Genomic DNA, 18,400 nt, shown 5'->3' on the forward strand with positions numbered 1-18,400 from the left:
GAGCTCTCCTTCTCAATGCAGTTCTTTTTTGGCACTGGAAATCCCTCTGAGGCAAGGACAGTTTGGCGTATTTTCCCTGTCTGCCCATCAAGCTCTTAAAAAATTAAGTTATTAATCATTCACCTCTGCTGCACTAAGGCTTTCTGGCCAGAAAGCCCCATAGGTGGTTATTTCAAATATTACTCTGCCTCCACTGAAGACTTCAGAATTTAAAAAAATCTGAAGTATGGACAAATGCACCTTGTGATAATTTCTGCCTAGCACTATGCTTTTAAAGCAGTCAGCTGAGCCTCTAGTTTATGTTTCACTAATTTGCTTACTTGGTCCTAAAAAAAACCCCAAACCACTCATCATGTCATTTATCTGAGGTCTACATATACAGCAAAGCATTGCTTGCAAGGAGGAAGAGAATTTTGCAGCAAAATTGTTTTGTAACAGATGTATCAATGGAAAAAGTTAGTAACTGGGAGTGTTCTCTCTTCCCCTGCCTCGCAGTTGCTATTAGTGCTGGTCTTTAGGGTGTAGCTTTCCTCTTGGGCTTCTGTGTTTGTTTTACGTATTGCTTTCCTCTTCCTTTTGGTCAGGAGCCTTTTTATGATCAGGCAAGATAATACTGAGCAGCAGCACCGAATCTGCAGGACAAAATGAGCATTTGCTTTAAATATCCAAGAGACAAATGGAGGTAAGTAGAAACAAATGGATTAAGCTGTTTGGGCTGGGGAGTTGCTGTCAGTTCGTTATTCGGAGGTTACTAACAACTAGTACGTTGGATTGGTTTTGTTTTTTTCCCCTATTTGACTGCGATGTTAAGAATTTAACTTAAGTCCGGCACGGAAATATACTGAAGTTGTAATTGCGTTCAGGCCTTTGGTATGGATTACAGAGTTGGTTAGGACAGAAATCCTTTAAGCAGCATTTCCTAGGCCTTCACAGCAGACCTTAAACGCATTTTCCCTCCTCCCTTTTCCCCACCTTGCAAAGCGTCTCTGTATTTCTGATTCACTGTGCACACTATACCTAATCAGAGAGTTTATCCTGCTCCTATTATCTTCCTTTATTTCATATATATTACAGAGGTTGTATTTGCTCAGCTGTATTGAAACCTATTACAAAAGCAGGGTGCAGAGGGCAGTTTCTGGATGCACAATGAATCTCTGTAACTAATAAAATATAGCACCTGCTCTGCTGGAAGTATCAATGTGAAGCCAGAGTTGACAGGGTAAGTGATCCCACTTCATAATCCTATAACGTTGATACAATTTAGTGGTACCGGCGTAAAAGAGATACTCAGAGCTAAGCTGGACTTTGAGATCAATTGAAAATGGTGTCTTTAAAGGAAAACCACTCAGTACAGGATTTGATGACATGCAGATCTCTTATTTATAGGGCGTCATGTCTGGCAGTTAGGTGGATGAAAATAGCCTTGTTTATTGTGATGTACAAAGGCAGTGAATATTTCAGTTTAGAGAAGAAAGGGGTGCGTGTCAAAACAAGACTCCACATGTCCACCGAGACCAGGCAATAAATGACTACATATTCTTGGCACCCCTTATTTCTGTTTTCTAAACTATCTTTTAAGAATCTTGACATTTCCTGAGTTTTTTCTGTACTGTTCAATGAATACTTCTAATATCAAACCTTAAGTTACTTTTGTTTTACATGCACACCTATGGTACATTTTTGGTCTCCAACTGCATTATCATGATTTTTAGGGCCAAGTTTCCAGACTCTACTGCCAAAAACATAACCATTGTTATTTACTGTTTGCTGATCATTCGATCTTCTATTTAAAAGTTTTCTAGGAAAATCTTGAAAGCAAACAACTGCAGGTCAAAGACCACAAAGTTAGTTCATATATGAAATAGAATGAACATTTTCCCAAAATATTGTGTAGAACCTACAAACTTGTTAGATTTGTTTCTTCTTCTGTTCCCCTGGACCAGGCACTATGCCCCCTCGTGTTGTGAAGTACCAGAAAGCAGAGTTGCGTTTTGGTGCGTGAAGGGTACGTAATTTATGAGAGGACGTTAGCTCTGCAAGGGTGTTAGGGAGGGACAACCTTGATCTGGGGAAGTATGGATCATCATTCTCTTGATCACATTACCTCTGGCTTCTCCCGTTCTCCTCCTGCCTGACTTCATCTCCCATGTGGACCCAAAGCTCTTTGGGGCAGGGACCTTCCCTGGCTGGGTGCTTGCAAGTGTCTTGCTCTAACTTCCCTAGCAGCATAGCACAGATAATAAATCAGATAAGCTGTCTCTATTCACCCAGTTTGATAGCAAAAAGTTCACTCAAGTGGATGGAAGTTTTTACATGACAGTACCAGACCTCAGAGTATGACTGTCAGTTTGTTGGTTTCATGGAAACACTGAGTTAAACTGCAATTTATGTTGGCAAATCCATGCCCAGAAGCTGAGTCACTCTGCACAGAGCAGCAGCTATGGCTCCTTTGAACATTTGCTTTTCCAAAGTACATCCTTCCTCTTCCACCGAGGCCTCCAATATGCTTCTTGCTGCAGATGTTTGCTTTTCATACACTGCACTGAGACAGAAACAGAGGCGGTCACAATTCCAAGCTATCCGACTTGTAACGAGGGAAGAGGGAGAAAGCCCTGTGTCAGGAAAAACCCAGAAGACAGGCCTGGGTTATGTTTATAACCTTGAACCACTGCTACAGACAAAGAAACAGGGGTGTAGGATCGTTATTAACCTGTACGGTTATTTTCACAGCCTGATTTTAAACTCACACCAGTGAGTATTTCTGCTGGCTTTTCAGTTTCTGTTTTTGCACAGCTTGAAATGCTGCCCACAGCCTGTGTAAAACCTGAAGGGGCAGGTTTTGGACACATGGAAATAACCTGCTGCAGTCATCAAAGCCACATCGAGGTACTCGAGGTGAAGTAGGACCAGTGACCCCTTCTCTCCTGGCCTCTCAGCTAGAGCAGAGACCTCGGATTTCTGCTGTGAGCAGTCCATACTCACAAGTCCCTCCGCTCCTCCCATTTTGCCCTGAGTCATTCTAGCTGGATTTCTAAAATAAAAAGGCAGAATCATGCTAATGCAGAATCCAGAGGCTAAGAAAAATAATATGCAAGGAAAAGTACACAAAACAATATCCACCTGTAAAATAAAATTGTGCTGGGAGTCAGTGGAGAATAAAGAAACACTAGAGCAGCCAACTAGAAAAAAAAAACCAAACAGGCCAGCAAAATATTCAGTAGTCATAGAAGATCAAAAATAAAATAAAATAAAACTACTTTGGAACCTCTCAACTGGAATACACTGCAGAAGAGCTGACTGGTCCCAAAGCAAGCTGTCAGGACGGCATAGTGAAGTCAGCAGGCAAAATCTGAACAGGAGATATCTTAAAAACAGGGAAAAAAATATTCCTATAAGCAACATCTGAAATGTCAGAAAGTAAAATACTTTCAAAAGAAAAACATTGGGAATGGGCAAAAACGGAATTTGAAAATCTTCTACCCGGCTGTCTGCTAACCACTGCTGGATACTTGACAGCCACTTCAATTATTTTTCAAGCTCACTTAAAAATTTGGCTTCCCATCCCCTCAGTTACAGAAAAGTCTTTTTATGTCGAGAGTTAGTTGATGAATGTCATGTCATCTATCACTGCTTCTGCATCCGACAGGAATCAAAGCAGAGATTTTGAAAGGCAAGTCTCTTTGAACTGCTAATTACGCTTAACAAAGAAAGTGTTTCAGTTGTTTCTGAATGAAATTTCTGCTTTCACTTAAAAGGTTTTTCTGCCACCTTATTTCTGTACAGCATGACGCTCTGCTGAAACCAACAGTAATCTATTTATTTCTGATTATATTGTGGTGATTAAAACAGTGGGGAAAACGTCCAGTGTTTCTTGCATATCCAGAGCTTGTGGGGATTTGTTGAGAAATACTGGCAAAGGTAACCCTCTGACAGATATTTTATTCTTTTGGATACATGTGCAGACGTTAAAAAGCACCTGTGAAAGTTCTGAGCGTGAGAGCAGGGTTTTAGCTCAGTTTCTCTGCCCCCACGAATTTCTCCTCTTAATTTCTTCTTCAACTCCCTCTTTGGGGCCTCGTTCTGAGAGGGATTTAAAAGCTGCACTCAACCAAATCTACTCAAACAAGAGCAATTACCAAACAGGAGGATAAGTCAAGGGAGAAAAAGATAACAAGTGGTAGGCCAGCAGTTCAGCGTTGTTTCTGATTCTACCACATTTAAGTACTTTGGATAAGGTTCAAAAAAAAGCCAGATAAAAACCCCAGCAAAAAACAAACACCCAGACTTCAGTGCAGCCCCTCCCAGCCTCGAATCTCTAACTTCAATGTTTCTTAAATGAGCCAAAAAGTGAAACTCTGCAAGTCCTGGGTTAGGAAGCCAGCAAAATATGTGTGCCTACTCTGCGGGGCAAAGGGGGTTTTGATCTGCCAGAGAAGAGGTTGATTTGCCAACATCGGGCTATATCATGAAATTAGAAAGCTTCAGGCTAGGAAAATGCTGGAATATGAGGCTGTGAAGAAAGTCCAGCTGAATCAGAGAGCTGCTGGCAAGTCAGGAATTGATGGTAAAACCTGCAGTACCTGATATGGGTAAACAAGCTTTACACTGTTGCTCTCTATCACTGGAATCATCCATTTTCCCAGTGTTAAGCAGTGCAGATTCGGAATTACTTTTTATTAGATTTTAATATTCTCTGATTTATATTCCATGAACCGAAAAAAGGAATACAAGCTTTGTGCTCGCTCTTCATACTGTCTAAAATAGTGTAAGTTCAAGAAGGTTGATTCTCATTCTGCTTAAAGCTACTTTAAAACAGCTTTACACATACAGGCTGAATAAAAATGACAGTCAGGCCTATTAGCTGGTTTACAGTTGCTCCTTTCCATCGCCAGTTTGTCCCCTATCTTCATGTGAAGTACACAGATTTGGAAAAAATGTTTAAAACGTGTTATAAACAGTACAATTCAGAAATGGCATAAATGGTAACGTTCAGGAGTTGATTGCTCTTCATCAGTGAATGAGAGGGCATTCACAGACACTGCCATGCAGCAGCGCCTGGGATTAGCTCTGAATTGCCTCTTCTGTGGAAACCTCTTCCTGCTGTTTTATCTCCTCCATTTACAAACATTCTTCCTTTCCACACACTCGCAGTCCCTACAAGAGTGTTTAGGAGTTCAGCTAATTTGACTGGCATGAAGATGTGGACATTGGATATTAAAAAAAACAAAAGAAATCCATAATGTGCTGACTTTATGCTTACATGTTTCTGTTTCTCTAGCACTGACTGGTTTGAGCACTCTGGGGGTGCCAGCCTGACAGCACTGGTAGGATGCTAGGTTGCAGGAAGCGATTTGGTGCCATTCCCAGTAGGCACTGGGGAGAAGTAACTGGACCCGAAGTGTGGAAGAGGCTTGCCGAGGAACACATGGCAACCTTCCCCTAACGACTGTGGCGCTGAGCCTGGGGGTGGGCCCTTTTGGGAGGCCCTTTGACCTCCACCATTAAAAATGTGCTCAAGGATGAAAAGCGTAAAGAAAAGAGGAGGAGGATGCGCCAGACACACAGTTCAGTCCATTTTACCTTATGGCTTGGCTAGGCAAAGAAAGAGCTGAGTAGTCTCAATGCAATCACTAATAGGAAACTACACAAGAGCTACTCAGTATGTGCCTGGGAAATAGTGAAATGGTGAAAGAAACATGGAAGCAACAGAGTAACTTTCCTGTAAACTCTAGAATTATGGATGTTGAGAGAGGCTGAGGACAGTTAAAGAGTGCAGAAGGGATGGGCAAAGGGTTACGGCTATGCTTCGTCTCAGTACAGGCTGAGCAGCTCTGGTATGTTAATTAAAGCAAGCGGCCAGTAGGGCAGCAGCATCCTGCGCTAGGATGTGTGCTGGCTGGCCTGCAAGGTTGGAGGGAAACGCTCCCATCCCTGCCACAGCGCGGCCTCTCTTGGAGAACTGTAGGCCAATTGCATTTGTGACAATTAAGGTCTTAAGGGCAACCGCCTAAGTGCATTAGACCAAAAATCCCGTCTAGCCAAAATTCATCTAGGCAAATTGCTGATAACAACCTTACAGGCAAAAATTAGCATGTAGCTCCCATTTCCCAGTGCTGAGATGTGCACGTCCCCGAAGGGTCGGCGTGTTTCCTTGAAGCATTAGTAAACCACACAGTGGACGTGTTGTATATCAGATTAACCTGAGAGAGAGAAGCTACTAGCTGAACAGTTGTATTTTTCAGGAAGCACATCTTGTGCTTTTTACCTAATGGTGGGTAATTCTGGAATCTCCATCACTGATGATTTTGGAAAACAGTTAGACAAACCAGAGAGAAGTGGGGCAGGTAAAGCTGAACCTGCCGCAGGGCAGCAGGTGGACCAGGTGACCTTTAAGGGGCCCCTCAGTCTCCATTTTCCATGATTTCTCTAATTTAATGCTTCTGTTTCACTAACTAGAGAGCTGGCCCTGTATCAGTCGACAAATAACAGAAGTGATGCACATGGCTTAGCTGAGGCCACTTTGGAGTGTTTGCTTTCAATTTACGAGCAGTCACCCAGCTCTGGAGGAGAGCTAACAGGCTACGTGCGCAGCTGGTTGTTGTTTGTGTTTTCAGACACCTGAAAAGCTGAAATTTTTCCCAGCAAGAGAAAGGTTGTGCGTGTAAACACTAACCATTTTGCAGAGTTTAGAAAATATCTGGCTGCCTACATTAGTCTGTGGTTCTGTTTGAGTGACCTGTATTCCTCCACTCTATTGGTATTGCAATCACAATATGAACTTTTAAGTGAGGGAATGGACTTCATCTGTATGTTTGGGGGCAGAAGTTCTAAAAACTAGAATAAAAAAAGGTCAGTTTCTGACCTTATCTTCCAGCTGAGCCCCGAGAACTTTGAATTCTTACGGAAGGCTGGTATTGGCGTGTTCAAGCGGGAGCCAGGTTAACGCAGCTGACCCTGAATTTCTGACCATATGGTGGCCCTGCCTGTTTGCAGTCTACTGAGCTCACGGGTTTCAGTTGTGGGGGCCACTTGGAAATGATGCAGCACTTGTCTGTGTGTTACTGGTAGCACTGGGTAAAGAAGCAAAGGCCTGGCCGTGCTGGAGAGGTAGCACCACCGATTCTGCTCTCACCTGCGCTGGGTGAAATCAGTCACAGCAGCGGGTCCCCCTGACTTCAGCGGGAGGGGAACGGCTCCTTTCAAAAGCTGCCATTCAGCGGAAAGATTAAGCTGTAAAGCAGGGATTTAGCCTGCCCAAGCCTGGTTGCTTTCCCTGTACCCCTGACACACACCTAGGGAGCTCCTTGCCCCCCTCTGTCCCAGGGACATGCGGACAGCAGCCTGTGCGCCCTCTCCTCCTCCAAAGCCTTGCTTCAAGGTGGAGCACTGCTACCCGCTGATTTCAGCTTGGCTACCAGCTCTGCAGGCTCAGGAGACAAAATTTCAGATGAACCCAGACTCATGGTTTAGTTCTTGGGGTATATATATATTTTTTTGTATGTCTGAATTTTGTTCCACCTGAAGTACAGAAGGTTTGATTTGCAGTTTAGGTATTTGCTTTAAAAATCTGAATCAGATGGAAAATCAAAACAAAGTCTGAACCTCTGAGTAAATTACGTCTTACAAAACTAGCCTGTCAGTGCCCTGCTCGAGTAAGGACCAAATGAATTCCACAAAAACACCACAAAACGTTGAGGTCTACCCTGCTACACAAGATTAACCATATCCTTTCAGCCTACCCTGGGGCACAGCCGCCCCACAGCCAGAGCTTTACCAGGTAGCTCAGGAAGGCACCGACATCTTCCCAGCTTACCAGACTGAGCTTCATGCTGCTGCAATACCTAGCCTCAAACCCACATATGTTGGTCAGCTAAACAACTGAGGAACCAAAATGTCTAATATTTTCCAGTGCACTAACTGCAGAGCCAAACGTTTTGGGGGCAGATTTGCTGTGACTGCAGGTCTAGTTCTGCAAGTGCAGGTCATGCTCCCTCTACTCCAGGTACTCCAAAATCACCGTGTTCCTGCCCCAACTGCATTAGGCATCCCGGTTCGGTAGCCCTTTCTGCAGATGTGCTATTCTTTTCGGCAGACATACGGCAGGTTTCAGTTTCCCTGAATCCTGTCTGTTGCTCATGCATTTAATATGTTCAGGAGTTTTGTTAAGAGGTTGAAAGACCTGGACTTAGAGCTGACCATCACCAAATAATCTTGAAAACACGTGTATTTGAGCAAGAAGAGTCAAGTCCTCATCTGGCAAGGGAATTTCCATCTTCCTGGAGGAGCATTTCTCCAAATTTATAGTCTCAACTGTACACACAAGAAACGTAGGATTTCTCTTGAGTCAGAAGATACTTTGATTTTAGTTTTCGCTGGTAAGAAATATGAGCAGCTGCTCCCATTATTTCAGAGGGATTTGTTTGTTGTTGGGTTTTTGTTTGGGTTTTTTTGGTTTTGTGTTTTTAAATCACCCCCCTGGTCTCCTTTTAAAATAAATTTGTTGAAAGGCTGTTATTTTTGGAGCTTAGGAGTCATAACGAATGCAATTCAGTTCAGATTCACGTGTTGAGTCATGGGTCCCTCTCAATTAAGCGCAGTGGTCAAATCCTGTCCATGTAAGGGGATTGGCAGTAGCTTTGGAAATATCTGTCCCCTTTCCCAGTTGGCGTTCCTGAGCCGTACTTCTAGCTCACTTTTTTTATAAAAGCAAATAAACATTTTGTCTGCAGGCACCAGATATTGTCTCAGTAACCATCCCTGTATCAGCGTGCTGCTGCACAGGATGGGAAGGGAGGCCTCGAAATGTATGTGTGTCTTACACTGTTAAGATACATGGTACTGTGAGAAGATCCTTTTCTCTCGCTCATCTTTTACTCAACACCAAACAAAGCCAAACAAGCGGTTCATACAGCCCCGTCATCCATCACATACCTGCTCTTTTATCATAACTGTCCAGCATTTTCATAATCAATGCTAATATCTTGTCAGTTTTTACTAAACTGTTTTTCAGTGCTCTAAAACTCTTGATTTAGAGATTGCCCAAGGTGATCGGAACCAAACCGTTTCAGGCACCGATGGCTCAGCCATGCACACAGAAACGCACTGCCCTCCCGCGAGCCCCTGCTGCCGGCGCCAGCCCCTGGCTGACGCCCCTCCGCCCTGCCACTGAGCTCCTGCCCACTTGCAAGAGTTCACTTTGCCTCCTGGACTATATTTCGGACTCACTCTTTGTCTCCTTTTACCCGTTCGAAGTATATGCTTGCGCCGTGCAACTGCATGAGCTGGACTGCCCCAGGGATCAGACAGGGACTGCTTCGTGCTGTGCTGGGGGCTTATGTGACCTCTGCAGTCTTATCACCAAGCCAGACAGATATATGCCTGGGTTTCCCCCCCTGTATTAATAAGGGGCACCTTATTACGCATTTTATTAAGCCACAAGTACACCAGCAATATTAGCAGGCCCCCGGCGCAACCACTGATCCTAATCTAACGGTAAAGCAGTGTTCAGGCAGGACAGGCCTTCGGGTTTTGGTGTCCTCTTGTGTTTCCAGGTTCTGGTAAGGAAAAGGCATTGGAAAAAGAAAAAAAAAATTGAAACAATTTATAAGCTACTTTTGTGGACTTGGATAAACATCTGACCGTGTTTGTCAAGGAAAACAAACTCACTCTGCACAGCTGGAGGTTTAGCCATCCCCAGAGCAAAGTCCATCAACCTAGAGATGTGGCAACCTGACAGACAGCTGCGTGTGTGTCATGTTGACGGTCACACAGGAATGCCCTCGGGGCGGGAGGGGATTAATGATCACTCTCTGAAACCCCAAGTGCCTCATTTTTGAGCTTCCCATGGCAGTATGTTCTTCCATTTTCACTTTGTTCTCAAAGCTTCACTCTTCATTTAAACCCACTACGGAAACTCCTTGCAAGATAGACGTACATTACCCTTTCAGGAGAAAAAGAACCTCTTTCAGAAACAGAAACACTGGAATCTATTTAGCAATGCCCCTCATGTATATCTCTCTCTCTCATCTTCTCTAAATATTAGTTCAGAAAACAGCTTTCATTTATAGCAATTTCATTGCTATAGTCCAGATAGCATGGATTATTTCTATAGTGATGCTCTAATGCTAATTTGCAAGAGTGGAAGGCAATTTGCTATCCTAACCAATTACTTTTGTCCTTGGATGAAACAGACAGCAGGCAGTGCCCCTGGTTAATTGGAAACACTAGATAGATATCCATAATGTCCTGTATGTGAAGTCTAGTGTTGGAGATGTTATTAACATTCAATTTAACTGCTACAAAATTAAAATGAAAGCTTTATACTCATTTCCAAGCAGAAACCTCCTTGGAAATAGCTTGACATGGTGTTTTGAAAGATGTCAAAAGATCACCTCTTCGTAATGACAGGGAGATCCAAATAATGATATCTGGGTATTTATACAAATGATTCTTCTCAGAGCTGCCCGTCACAGCTAACCATATACAATACACATCAAGCTTATAAAATCAGAAAGACACTTCACTTACTCTGAATCCATTGAAATGGATGGAATGAGGTCTAAATCCAAGTCCAGCAGTCTAACATAAGGCTTAAGAGCCACTGTGTGAAATACAAGACTTGGTGGACGCTCTCCGTAACTACAGTTACAAACGCTTGGGAGCTCGTAGTGCACAGGCCCACGTGCTGACGGTAACGCACCTGATACAGCAGCCGGTCTCGGCACCATTTCTACATCCCCCTCCTCCTTCTCTAAAGGCGGGGCTTAGGATTAGAACAGTGGATCTAAAGGATTTCGTTTCAATCATCAAGTCTAATACAGGTACAGGGCACGGACACTGTGGTTCACATTCCCTACCTGGGGATTATCCCTATTCATTCCAGCCCTCACGGGTGCCTAGGAGGGTGACAAAGACTATCCCATCTCAGCACAGCTTGCAGGTACTTCCCAGGCCATCCGGCCACACTCTGCCTTACACTAGGTCATGAAGTTAGGGGTGCATAGACAGAGCTGTCTAAATCATCCTTGACTGCCAGAAGGAAGGGAACATTTGGAAAAAGACTCCAACAGAGTTTGAGAATTGAGTTTATCTTCAAACCACGGTGTGACAGGAGTACCATTCCGCCAGCCTGCACAACGGCTAATCAGCAGGGACACAGGGTGCAGGACCAGGGGCATGGAGACAGGACAACTGGACCACTCACAGCTCTGCCAGGGCTTGAAGGGCAGATTTGCTTGCCACGATCTGATCGGAACCAAACAAGCTCTTCTCTGCCTGTGACCCCTCGAGCCTGGTGAGCAGCATAGCACGCAGGTCTCGGCCAAAGTGAGAAAGCAGCATCTGCCAACATATTTGCAAGAAGAACTGTTGTGCCCACAGCTGAGTTCAGTACAAAGATTATTTGTGAGGGACAAAAACTGATTAACATCTAGCAACTGACTCTTGGTAGAGTCACCTTCAGACTAGTCAGACACAGTTCTACTTAATCTGCCTGCATTTCCAGAGCACTGATCACCATGTATCTTTGCATCGTGGCCATCCATCACACCCCCAGTTTCTCATCCAAATACTGCCAACAGTACTGTGAGTAGCCCCGCGCTCACACTCCCTCCTTCTTCCGCTGCATCTTATTATTTAAGCTGCTGCTGGCAAAAGTGGCTGTGTCCACAGTGACATTAGCAGAACTGTCAGCTTAATCAATGCTGATCCTTCCCCCCTCACCCCCTCTTCTCTTCTCTGCCGCGCCTTTCTGAGGCAGCAGAAGAGCCCTATAAATTCACCACTGTGCCCAGTCATCCAGAAATACTGCTCATTTTCCAGAAACCCTTTGGTACCATGACTGCCTCCAGCTGCACGTGCTACATCCCCCTCGGCCACCCACGGTCCCCCAAGCAGAGCCCCTGCCAGGGCTCCCAGCGCCCACGCTTTTCGCCCAGTCAGGAGCATCTCTGGCAGCAGGCGAGCAGAGCAAGGGGCCCTTCTGCTCTCTGCAGATTGTCACCGGGAAAACAGGATTACAACAGCACTGAAGGCAGGGTGCTTTGAGAGACTTTTCTGCTACCAAAGAAACTTGTTGAAAGGTTTTCCAGAACTTTGGAAGCCGTGATGTTTGTAAATAGCCCCTAATCTTTTCCATTCCAACAAAACATGCTTTTTCGGTTTGGAAAGGGGCAGACAAACCGCCGCTAGCACCGCAGCTCTATTCAGCTCTTATCGCCGCCCGGGCTGTTACTGAGGAGCAGTGCTGTCTGTAGTGGGGAACTTCCTAATGCAAACTGTGGACGACTCACCATGAGGTGATCCTCCTGGAGTCCGGGTGCCCCATTAAGTCACGCAGAACTGGGAGGCAGGCGCACGTGTGGGTACAGAGCAGCAGCTGCCGCTGCTGCCTTTCCTTGTCCTCAGCACTTCAGTAGGACAGGGAACAAAATCAGCCTCTCCACCTCATCTAGACCCTCGCCACCTTGTCTCAACACCATACCCTTGCCTTCGTTGTAAGCAATGATATATACAGGCAACTCCTTTGGAATTCGTTTGTGTAGAGTTTAATCTTTTTTTTAAAGACAGTTTTCAGAAATTGGGATGTTTTTTCCCTCTTCAGCTCACCAGGCTGACAGACCAATTCATAATGTGCCTTGCTTGATGCAGTATGTCAGTCAGCCGGAACTAGATTTCATGTACAAAGCATTAGGAACATAACTGGAAAGGGAGCATCATAGCAAAAATAGACGTTCTTGGAAAACTAGTACTCCAAGAATTTTCATCATCCATAATCCTCCCTCTCCAACTTCTGTCTTGCAAGGCTGGTGTGTGGGTGTTCACACACCTTCCTCTCTTGCTCACCACGCCTGCGCCCCTTGTCAGCTCATTGCAGTTCTCAACCTACTGTCAAGACCACTCTCCCCTGTTGCCATCTGACATTCCCTAGAGTTTTCTGGAAGGGGTAATCTTAACTGCAGTTGATCTGTCCCAGCGTCATTCAGCCACAGGACCTGAAGAGGCAGCACAGGTCACTCGCTTTGCCTCCTGGTCTCATCTCCAGCCAGCACATCTGAACCACAGACGAGGTACAGCCTGTGCCAGGGACAGGAGCGCTCACATCCTAGGGCTCAGCACACTCCAACATCTTCCCTGCAGTTTGTCCCATCACAACATAGATGTGGCCTCACAGTATAGACGTGTTCTTTGTGCTGATAACACTAGGGTTGTTACCTACAACCTCTCTCTCTTCCACGGCGTCTCCATGTGCTTCTCTGACGCTATCTTTTTTTGCAGAAGAGTCAAGAAAAATTCAAGTGCCATGTTGTTGCACACAGGTTTCCCTACGACTCTGGGAGTCAGGGAAAGAAAGGTTTGTTTCTTTCCTCCCATGACAAAATAACCACCCTCCAAGCAACACTGCAGTACTAACGGGTTACTGCGTTTCAGGAGGAGCGATTCCATCTGGTTGATATCCCCACCCCCGTGGCTGTGGATAGCTGGTTGTTTAACATCTCTAGATCCCACAGCGATACAAACCTATTCAACCCTCTGTTTCAATTTTCAAATCTCATTGAAAAGCATATCTTGTCTCCCTTATCAGTACTGCTTAATTGTCCTCTTACACTAAGCTATCACTTAATTCACTGGCAGCAGCTAGCACTGACAGGCAACATAGTTCATGGAACTGATGGGAGCCACAGTCCAGAGCTGTAGGACTCTGATCCTGAGAGTCCCACAAGCTTGGGCAAAGCCCTGTGTCCCAATTTCCCCATCTTTGACATAAGAGTAATGTTTCTGCTGCCAAGGAAGGCTGGAATGATTATACTCTAGAAATATTCAATGCTAAGCACTTCTACCTGTCTATTTATCATGTTTGTAGAGTAATGGCTTGCAGGAATGAGACTAGAGAATAGCCCTGCAGCAACAAGGTTGGGCTGGAGTAGAGGAGACTTGGCTTCAGTTCCTGGCTCTTACACAGGTAACAGGAGAGACCTTGGGCCAGGTTTGGGCTTCAAGCCTCCATGTGTAGAATGGGAAATACAACTCTTCCCTCTCCAGAAGCAAAAATCATTCTTACTTGTGAGTTTGCAAAGATATTGGTTACTGTCACTTTTTAAGTGAGTTGCTAGATGTACACTTCTAGTATGGATTCAGTTTATAAATAAAGGACAAGAAGAAGTGACTGCAGGTAGGACAGGCTTTGCAATACTCAGCCAATGTCTGTTTTCCTGTATTTAATGAAATCTTGTACGCCAAAATTAATTCAATGAGGAAAACGGCTCTCACAGCTAGTGCTGACTTCAGTAGTCACTCATGACATTGAGCAAAACAGCTATTATTTGTGCCCCTTTCCCTGAAAATAAGGAGAGCACCAGCAGACCTAATACCTACTAAACAAATCAAACAAGGTTACCAACAGTCTGGAAAACAAACTCACACGCTTTGTGGATTTTCCTGTTTGTGTAGTTTCCAGACAAGCATCACTACCACAGTTCAAAGACTTAAAGTGCCTGATCTCATGCAGAAGTTTAGGAGGAACACGCAGAACTCCAACAGGTATAATTCATGTCAAGTGGTGGGTGCAGGCAGAGTCCGGTTCGCTGCCTCCTGTTGCTGTGCCCACCAGCTGCTCCTCCACGGCTGCCCCGGCGTGCCTGTGGAACTCCACTCCAAATGCTCTGCTTCGCTTCTTTCCGCGTTTCCTGAGGAAACGCTCAAAGAGCTCATCTGCTCTTTAAGCAGTTAATGGACTCCATGAAGCATCTGGTGAGCGGAGCTCTGCAGGGCCCCAGCTTCGCAGCAGCTCACACCCTGTGGCACACGGGCGCTTCTGTCCTTACGGCCAGCAGCTGACCAACCGGTGCAAATCAAATTCTGTGGAGTTGCGCTGACACACACCAGCTGGCTAGTTGCCCTTATCAATTTCCATAGGTCTTGATCTCATACATACTCATATTGATTTATTAGCATCAGTAACATTACCCCCAGACCTGGCCTCTCTGTAAACCAGCGCCTAGGCATGCACAGAATGTGCTTTTTTTGCAATTATGCAACCTCTGCTGAGAATATCTTCCAGCAGCCCTCTTCACTCTCCCTCTAGACCGATTTTTTTAGATTTAGATTACAGAAGGCTCTTCCCCCCCCGATAGGTTAAGAATAGCTGCAGCAGCAGAGGTGCTCACTTGAGGATGCCAGCTAGGTGCTGGTACTGTAGGCACAGTGGTAAGGAAAATTCTGGTTAACACAGAATGTGCCTTGGGGGAGCAAGCTGGACAAGAAGACGGGATTGAGCCATCTTTCTTCTCCCAGAAAGAGACAACGAGGCACAGAACTCAGTTTTTTAGGCAGTGGAGCTAATCAGGGAGTGCCTCATTCTACGGTTTTATCCTTTTGAAAGTCTGGAACAGTGGTAAATATTTCCCTGCATTATGCTGCTCTCAAGAGCAAGAAAGAGGGCTCCCAAGGGTGCTGCTCAAGTAGGAAAGCAAGCAACAGCCTCAGGCCTTTCTATACATTCCTGTTCTTTCCAAAGCGTTCCACCTGCAGAGTCTTATTCGTGGGTACTAACAATAAATTTCTTTGCTGACATGCCATAATTGCTGTGCCAGTCCTGCTCTCCTGCTCAGCTCCTCACGCCACTTCCTGCTGGGATATCAGTTTGCAGCTCTGCACGATATTGCTGCTCACCATGAGAGCGAGGCGAATTGCACCTTCCCCTTCCGCAATCACACCTCAGAGCCTGCAAGAGCCACCACCACCTCCAGCCTGCCCCGGGGCCCTCTGCGGCCAAAAGCCCTTTGTGAAGCTGCCAAAAGTCCTCAGGGAGATTGGCTAATGATTCAACAATGGCCGCAGGAGTGAGAAACGTTCCCTGCTTATTTGGGACGGGTGACCAGCACATTATGAACCAGCAAATGAAAATACAATCACCATTACAAGCGCTGACATCTAACGGCACTTACCTTTCAGCTTGCCAGGCACAGGGAGAGCAGTGATGAATTAGCTTGAGAGCTCGATGGTGGCATTAAGACAGTGAAAATACCTATGTCGCATACAAGCTTTTGTGCAAAGCATAACCACAGCTTGTGTAACTTGAAGGTAATGGGAGATGGAGGAAAGAAAAACAGGGTGAAAGAAAGCAACTGGTTGTAAGGAAAGCATAAAGAGCAAGGTGTCTCAGTGGCAGGGCAGCAGTGAGAGACTGGGCTTACTTGTGAAAATTCCTCCCATTCTCCTTTCTCTCTGGTTATGTCTCTATTGTCTGTTTGCCTGTTTTATTCCAGGACTGTCTTCTAATACGTACTTATACAGTTGTGTGAGGTCCTGTGCAAAGGGATTACGAACATAAACTGCACCTCCTAGACCCCAGTGTAACAGCGTTCATGACATTTGCCACCAGCCACAGAGGGAAAACCTTGGGTGAAAAGGAAAGCCAGCAGGATGCGGCACAGAACCGACGCCCTCTCTTAAGGGACGCTTCTGTCCTTAGTGTTGTTCTCTATGCTAGGATTAGGCCTAGCTTAAAATAAAATCAATAGAAGGGGTTGGAAAAGCATGTCTGCACACAAAAAAACTGGTCTGCTCTAACTTGTGTCGGTTTACAGATACGTTACCCATCTGTCCGACGCAGAGCCCTTCCATCACCTCAGCTTTTGCCATAGCCCTCACGGCAGGAGCCGTGCAACTCACAAATGGCTCAGCCCACAGGATTAGAGGATGAACCCACTGCTGGCCCAAGCAGTGACAGGCAGAGGCAAGGCCAGGTCTTGATGTACTCATCAGCCTTCCCAGCAAATGGACCGAGTTTCTCTCTTCCAGCCTTACCCCAGTCTCATGTCCCGCAGCAGAGAAGTAGCACAGCTCTAATTGCAGAGCAGGTGGCATACAGCCAGCTCATCCCCTTCTTCAAATGTTTGACACCTCTTTCCTTGGCCAGAAACTAACTACAGGCTTAAACCTCAGTCATGCGCCCCAGCCCCTTGCGAAGGGTTGGACTGACCTGACCCTCCTCAGATCTCCTTGTCCTCCCCGAATTCCACCCCTTTGCTCAGAGCTTCCCCTCCTACACCTGGAGCGAAAACGAGTGTCTCTCCAAGGCAGACACCAAAGGCAAGCTGAGCTTCACGGCTATATTATTAAGGAAATTAAGCCCAATTGGAGGAAGTGCTGTTACCTCCATATATAGCATTAAACTAAACTGCTGCACTATTTCTAGCATCCGTATTTTCTCATGAATGCTTAAATACCAAAGCCAGTTCAGATCCATGGCAATTGCAAAAGGCTACAGAGGACAAGTTTCTTTCTTATCTTATATAACTGCTAAAGTCAGACAGAGAAGTGACTTAATTTGAACACAAAAGTAGTTTCACAAGAGGAAAGTATCAGGCATAAAGAACCGTTTAATCTTTCAGAAAAGGTGCCTGGAAAAACATCTGGAAGCAGCAGCCAGGCGAGCTCCAGGGAGCAGCGAGGGGAGCTGCTTCTAATGACTGACTGTCGGTGTCGACGGCAGATCCTCCCTTCCTTGACCAAGTCGGGATCAGATGATGTGCCCAACCCCCACACAAGTTTTAACTGTATTATAACAAGATCCACAGACACACCAAGAAAAAAAGCTTTACATGGAAAAAGCTTTAGCCTATAGTGAGAGGGGTTATTCAGTGATAAGGCAGTGATCTCTCCCATGCAGAGATCCCTTCCCTGGGGCAGAGCTGTTTAGTTTTTTTCTAGGGTAACCTGCCCCTGAAGACCCTGGGGCTGCCTTGGAGCAGTGGCAGCAGCAGCCCGGAGATGAGAGCAGGCAGAGGAGCGGCGGGGGATGCAGCAGGGGCTCCGGGCGAAGCAGGAGGGAGAGGGGCGCAGGCAGGCTGGGGGTGCGGGTATTGCCGACAGGGAGCCTCTGGTTTAACAAGGTAAGGAGGCAGATCTCCCAGTACAAACTGGCTGGCCTTCCCCTTCCCCTGCCCGCTGGGAAGGCGAGTGACCAGAAGGATCCCCCAGAAATCAGCTCTGGTAAGTCTGTTAGGTCTCACAGAGCTGGTGGGTCTGAATTTGGAAGGGATGAACGGCCCTGCGACGCAGGAAGGTTGGGTCCATTCTGGTTTCATCCCCAAACCCTCTGTGACGCTAGGGAAATAGCACTCTCTCCCTGATCCCCAGAGTTTTGTGGGTGCTCACCGGGACCCCGAGAGCACCCCCCCTTTAGCCCCCTGCGCCCGCGGCTGCAGGCTCCTCGGGCGGGGGCTGTCCCGGACAGCTTGCTGCCACCCTGCCATCTCCGGCCCGGGGCCTCTAGGTGCTGCTGTACGACCAGCAATGGGTTTCCCGGCAGGAGGAAAGGCAAAGGGATGGCAGTGATCTCCTCATGTTGCAGGAGGAAACTGCAGCAGTTCTGGATCACCAGAAAGTGCTTTTTTTA

General features: G+C 46.0%; 1 protein-coding gene across 4 annotated transcripts in view; it reads left to right on the plus strand.

Annotated features, from left to right (window-relative positions):
* Positions 1-358: 358 nt before the first annotated feature.
* LOC104042439 (calcium-activated potassium channel subunit beta-2) overlaps positions 359-18,400 on the plus strand; it is a 152,462-nt gene continuing 134,420 nt past the window's right edge. For 2 of the 4 annotated variants that reach the window (XM_064458034.1, XM_064458038.1), the window contains exon 1: positions 491-682. In XM_064458034.1, coding sequence (XP_064314104.1) covers positions 645-682 — 38 coding nt within the window. In that variant the 5' untranslated portion in view covers positions 491-644. Of the gene's footprint in view, positions 456-490; positions 683-1,131; positions 1,220-18,400 lie in introns of those variants that run through there. The other 2 variants (XM_064458033.1, XM_064458036.1) reach the window with 2 other exon arrangements.

This window comes from Phalacrocorax carbo, chromosome 7 (assembly GCF_963921805.1).
Source record: "Phalacrocorax carbo chromosome 7, bPhaCar2.1, whole genome shotgun sequence".
Lineage (NCBI taxonomy): Eukaryota > Metazoa > Chordata > Aves > Suliformes > Phalacrocoracidae > Phalacrocorax > Phalacrocorax carbo.